Consider the following 6,353-nt stretch of genomic DNA (forward strand, 5'->3'; position numbering starts at 1 on the left):
ATTTCAACCTCTTTGGATGTTTACCTGTATAAAGAGCCCTAAAAATCCATAAATTTTGCAAGAAATCCTTACAACTCGCACCCCCGGGGGGAGGGGGTGTCAGCTGCAGACATGAAAGCGCCTGGCCAGGTCAACAGACAATCATGCTAAGCTTGCTAACTGTTCCACCCTCTGACTGCTGCAGGGGCGTGTCTTAGAGAGAGGCTTTTATACCAGAACACAGCCGCTGTGACGAAACTGTGGAGAAGACACGTCACCGTGGAGAGCCGTTAACCAATATGCAAATTAGCCTGCAGTACTACTGCTCTACCCATATGAGCAGCAAAAAGACGTTTTTAGACCAAATATTACAGATTTGAACAAATACACACATAAACATCAAAATTAGCAAAGAAACAGTACTATATAACATTTTAGACACATTCTAGACAGTTTATCAGCTAAAAAAAGTTAAATTTGGGGTAAGTTACTCTTAAGGAGTTAATTTATATCTACTCATATTCATGTAATTAAGCGTTTTAATGATTTGGACAATTAATTGAAAAAATAATCAACAGATTAATCGATTATTAAAATAATCATTAGTTGCAGCCCTAAGTGCTTTTAAAATCAGTAACTAATCTGACTAAATAAATTTCTTCAAGCCCACAAAACAAGATTTTAGTTTCAGATTGCTGCTGTTTATTTAAACTGTACATGTTTAAGGTCATTTAATGAAAGATTTTCACATTGAAACTTTGAACAAAATGTTTCATATTTAAACTCTTAATAAGCCTGTGTGTTTTCAGGGTGCAGTTACTGGTCTGGGTGCAGGACTGCTCATGGCTTTCTGGGTCGGTATTGGAAGCATCGTCACTCGTAGCTCTAAAACAGAACTGCTGGCACCCAGCTGTCACTTTGTCCTGGAGTCCGAGAACACGACGTCAGCCTTACAGACCACATTTAGGAACATCACAAGGTGAGAGTCCCTCCATCAGTTCTGGGTGTCTTCACTCAGCTCACTAACAGATAATCTGTCGCTGTTATTTAGTAGACCCTCTGGACTGAGGAGGTTCTACTCTTTGTCCTACATGTGGTACAGTGGCTTCAGCTGCTTCACAGTCATTCTCACAGGGCTGATCATCAGTTTTCTCACAGGTGGGCAGAGACCTCCATTCGCTCAGGATGCTCCTTTATGTTCAACTTTTAAAATGCTTCTAATGATTTTTATCAAGGCCCAATGAAAGAGGAGGACGTGACTCCAGGAACCATCTATCCTTTAGGAGAGAAGCTGCTTTGTTTTCTACCTGAATGTGTCCAGAAGAAGCTCTGCTGTGTGACTCAGCCTGTAAGTCATCAGTTGGATTGATTACCTTCTCATTTTTACTGTTTTAAAAGAAGCAATTTAAAGACTTACAGCATGTTGATGCAGCTGTTATTTATGCTTGCAGAAAAACACTGAGTTTTAATACCAATAAATAAATATGTGATACAAAGTTGATGGAGATTTGTGGGGTTTATAAAATACTGCATGAATAAGACACTTGGGTTTCAAGTTGTTTTAAGTGGGAAGCAATCAAAGTTAGTCTTATCTGGTTTGAAACCAACAGTCCTGAAATCTATTTCTCCTATTTGAAGCTGTTCAGGAAGCTAAAGCAACACAAAATACGTGTTTTTATGACATTTAAACAAATGTAAACCACATTCTGACATGTTTGGACGTTGTGTACAAACAAACAATTTTCTAAAGCCAGTGGTGGGCACCAGCCTGCTAAAGCACAAACCCGCTGATTGCGGACCTAAATATTTTGTTTGCTCTTTAGCGGTCTTACTAATTTTTATAATTCATAAGCAGATTTGCGCTTTCTAAAATTAAAACACAGTACCACTAATAACTAATTATCTACCAGACATCATTATTTTGAACAGCAGAAGGTATGGCTGTCAATGAATCACAACACACGTGATCTATCCAACAGCACCCCTCCCAGATAAACACACTTATTGTGAAGGTGTATATCCTTGCTGACTGTTGCTTTGGGTCACGGTTCTCATTTCCCACAATGCTTTGTGTCTGCTTACGTAGCAGGAAGGCAATGTTTAGAACTCCCTTTTCCAGCAAAAACAGTAAAAGTTTGAAATCCATACTAAAATTTTGTATGTATTGATTTATTTTACTTTACAATCGGAGCTCCTTTAAAAAAAAGTTTAAACGCTGGAGCTCAAAAGCAATCAGCCAACGATGTTAGAGACTCAGAAATGATTTAAATATGTTGTGCTATGAAGACTGACATCTAGTGGTCAACTGGGGCAACTACAGGAAAACGTCCCAATCCAGGTAGAAAAAAATCAAAAACAAAAAATAAGTAGGTCCTCTGGACGGTTCTTCTTTAGTGAAACGTTTCGTCTCTCCTCCAAGTGACTTCTTCAGTCTGATGAGTTTCAGGTGAACTGGAAAACTTTAAAATCCAATGGAAACATGAAAAACTTTAAAATCCAATGGAAACATGAAAAACTTTAAAATCCAAGCTCTTATTTTGAAGGGAAGATACTAGTTTCCTGTTCTCCGTGCTTTCATTTCCCGTCACAAATCAAATCCGTCATGTACCCAGAATGCATTACTTCAGTTTTCCAATAAACAGTTTTAAAATTACTTTATTGATGCAGCTTTAATGAAAAATCTACAATAAACAAAAGAAAAAGACAAAGAAGCAGTCGAAATAGCAATCCTCAAAAATTATTTTAATTTTTACACCAGGAGCCAAATGTCTGTTTCAGGAAGTCACATTTCCAGCAATTGGCGGTTGTATAATTAAGCTGTAAAAGAGTTCATACACCACTAGTCGGCAGTATTGTGCATATATAGTGCATGATTTATTGCCAGCTAGTAAGTGTCAAATTGAACTTGCGCTTTAAAATTAGCTTCCGCTAATTTGTCTATGGCATGAGCGCTTTTGAAGTTGTGGACCTAAATATATTCATAAGTGCTTTAGAAATTGCGGAGCTAATTTTTGTATTAGCGCTGCCCACCACTGTCCAAACCCATCGACATCTCCATCTTCTGCCGTTTATTCGTAAGCGAGTCGTAGAGGCAACAGGTCCAGGAGAGAAACTCAGATATCCCGCTCTCCAACAACACTTTCCAGCTTGTCCTGGGTGAACCTGAGGTGTTCCCAGGCCAGAGAGGAAACATAATCCCTCCACACCTTATGACTGTAGGTGAGGGTTGGAATGAAGACAGACCAATAAATCGAGCTCTTTCTTCACTTTGACTGACCAAAGCAACGTCCTCATTACTGAGGATGAGGCCCCAATCTGTCGATCTATCTCCCGCTCCATCCTACCATCACTCATTTACAAGACACCCAGATCCTCCACGTGAGGCTGGGACTCTCCCCCGACCCAAAAAGGGGCATTCCACCCTTTTCTGGTCAAGAACCATGGCCTCAGGTTTTAGAGGAACTGACTCTCATCCCAGCTGCTTTACACTTGATTACAAACCGCCCCAGTGTCCCCTGAAGGTCTTGACCCAAAGTCGCCAACAGAACCACATCATCCACATACAGCAGAGATGAGACCCTGTGGTTTCCAAACCAGACACCCTCCTCTCCATGACTGCGCCTTCAGATCCTGTCCAGGGTCGGAGATCAGACCCAACCCGCACGGAGGACAAGCTCGACTTTGTGCCACTAGTGCTGCTTAGTGCAGTGTCGGTATGGTTCATTATAGTTCCAAGCCATTTCCATTAAGCCACATCCATGGAACCAGCACTTTTTTTAGTACCTACTTCACTGTGGTTCCAACCGGCCCCAGCTGACACCAAAATGCGATGTCAGAACACTGTTCGTCACTGATTGGCTAAATTTATGCAAATGTTTAAAATTTCAAAAGTTATTCATCAAATGTGTTTCCATCTCTCACGTTGCCCATTAATTTTATTTCAAAATACCTAAAAACCACCTCTACCAAACGCCCAAAATACACCCATTGGAACTGGACTGGAACACCAGTGGAAAACCAACCGGTCCGACCCGTACCGACCCGTACCTACACCTACCATTCTGACACCACACCATGGAAAAGGGGCATTAGTGACCCAGACACTCCATATACGCCCCTAATTCAGCTTTTATTCAGCTCACTTCCACCTTTTTAAAATAGTTCTAAGCAGGGCCAAGAATAAGCTGGCCACCCTAGTGGCCCCCCCAGTTTTATCCTCTTGAGTACCCAGGTTTTTCCTTTTTCAATTCCCCAACCTATTTAGGAATAGAACCTCATAAATACTGTATAAAAACAAACACTGATGTTTTTTAACAGTTAAGAGTTAAAAGCATTAATTTATATTTTATTTAAAATAAAAAAATAAATTAAAATTAAAATGTAGCGCCTCTGAATAAGGACAACCAGACCAGTCTAAAACCAATGTTCTCAAATAAAGATGGAGGTTCTCAGGAGGTTATATTCATAGATATATTTTAATCAAATATTAAATAAATAATTTTTATAATTATATACCAAATATAAAATCAGGCAGTACAGTGGCACAGTTGGTAGAGCAACAAAATCATATTTATTATATGACATAAAAAGCAAATAACTTAATAATTTGAGATAACACTACAGTAGATGTAGTTTGTAAGTGTGCTTGTTTTAGTCTTTATTTCCCGTTTTGGAGTTTTATAATCACAGTTTTTCTTCACAAAAGGAAACATCCACAAGCAAATAATTTTTTTACATGCATAGAAGAGCTGATGCCTTTAAATTTTAAAAAGCTTGTTCCTTGTAAATGTCTTTAAATATGTATTTTGACATTTTTAAATAAAATGATGATCATTTTTAAAGGGAACTGTCCCCATCAAATTTAAAATTTAATTCATTTAAATCCCCACATTTACCATAAAACATTAGTTCATCCAGTGTTTCTCTTGCTTAACAAATAAATTTATTCCACTTGACTTATAGAATACTCACATTAAGTGTTTTCCTATGTAGGTAAAAATCTGTTTAACAACCAGTTAAAATACACCAGAATGCAGGAAATGGCATTTACTTCTATAAAAATTTTCTGGGGGAGGAACCCCAGACCCCACACCAGTGGGTTCCCCCAACATTACAAATACTTACTCTTGTTTTTTTTGTCTCTGAATGTCATAAAATAGTGATATTTTCTGTGAAAATACAAATTGAGCATCTGTTGACAAAATATCCATAGCTTTATATTGCCATAGTTTTCAATTTGTCATTTTTACAAACACATCACAAAAATTCTGTTATAGATATTAGTTTTGGTGTGCCACCCTTGGTTTTTCAGTGTCCCCCATGGCCCCCCTGAAAAAGATTTCTGCAGGCACCACTGGTTCTACGCAAATTTCAGCTGAATCCTTCAGCACTCAGCTACAACATACATTTTATCAAAAAGTGCAGATTTTTCTTGACAGTCCAGATGTTTTCTTGTCTGGTGCAGAACGATCACACTTCTATAGAACCTGTAGATATTTAAAGAACCAACTTAACAAACCTTTGGAGTCAGGTAGATGAGATCTGAATGAGTTTTAATCTGTTCTTTGTTTCTTGAAGTTGTCAGAAGAAGAAAGGCTGCCTCCACAACACAAAGACTGTAACGGGCTGAGCTGTGGACACCCTCCATCATCACAGGAGGAGACAGAGGGTCTTTCCTCTCAGCCCTGCTGCCATAATGTGGAGCAGGAAACAGCTGTGTGACGCCAGACTTTCTCATATCCAGCTGAAAATCTTCCTCAGGGGAAAGCGAGCTGTTGGGAACAGCCATGGATTTCCATTTTCTCTCTGTGATGAGAGGAAGAAGAGGTCCATGCAGGACTCAGTCTCCTGTCATCACACTAAATCTGTTATTTTTCAATCAGCTGCTTCGTTGTTAATGTTATTATATTTGTAACAATAAATTGTGCTGAGTCAGCCTTACATCAGATGAAATGTTTGTTTAATGTATTTGATGTGACACCACTGAGACTGTTCAGATGGTCTGGTTTAAGACCACATTTTAAATTGAGAGAATGAAATCGTGACTGAGATGCAGCTGAAATAAGAGAAAAATATGTTTTTATTACAAAAACAAGAACATTTTGTATTAGAAACAGGTTTGTCTTTAGCCAGTGAAACACCACATGTGGGAATAGTTTACATAATTTTTAATCTCCGTTTATCATTTTGGACAATAAGTAAAATCTTTTTGTAACCTTTATACACCGGGTAAAATAAGTATTGAACACGTCACCATTTTTCTCAGTAAATATATTACTAGAGGTGCTAATGACGTGAAATTTTCACCAGGTGTTGGTAACAACCCACACTGTAAAAAAATGAAATGTTGGATTTACTTAACCATGTTATGTGAC

General features: G+C 38.4%; 1 protein-coding gene across 2 annotated transcripts in view; it reads left to right on the forward strand.

Annotated features, from left to right (window-relative positions):
• Positions 1 to 5,931, forward strand: part of slc5a6b (solute carrier family 5 member 6) — a 36,931-nt gene extending 31,000 nt beyond the window's left edge. The window contains exons 14-17 of one of the 2 annotated variants that reach the window (XM_014026317.1): positions 789 to 958; positions 1,031 to 1,137; positions 1,215 to 1,327; positions 5,557 to 5,931. In XM_014026317.1, the coding sequence (XP_013881771.1) occupies positions 789 to 958; positions 1,031 to 1,137; positions 1,215 to 1,327; positions 5,557 to 5,700 (534 nt within the window). In that variant the 3' untranslated portion in view covers positions 5,701 to 5,931. The remainder of the gene's footprint in view (positions 1 to 788; positions 959 to 1,030; positions 1,138 to 1,214; positions 1,328 to 5,556) is intronic. The other variant, XM_014026318.1, reaches the window with a different exon arrangement.
• Positions 5,932 to 6,353: the final 422 nt, after the last annotated feature.

This window comes from Austrofundulus limnaeus, unplaced genomic scaffold (assembly GCF_001266775.1).
Source record: "Austrofundulus limnaeus strain Quisiro unplaced genomic scaffold, Austrofundulus_limnaeus-1.0 Scaffold542, whole genome shotgun sequence".
NCBI lineage: Eukaryota > Metazoa > Chordata > Actinopteri > Cyprinodontiformes > Rivulidae > Austrofundulus > Austrofundulus limnaeus.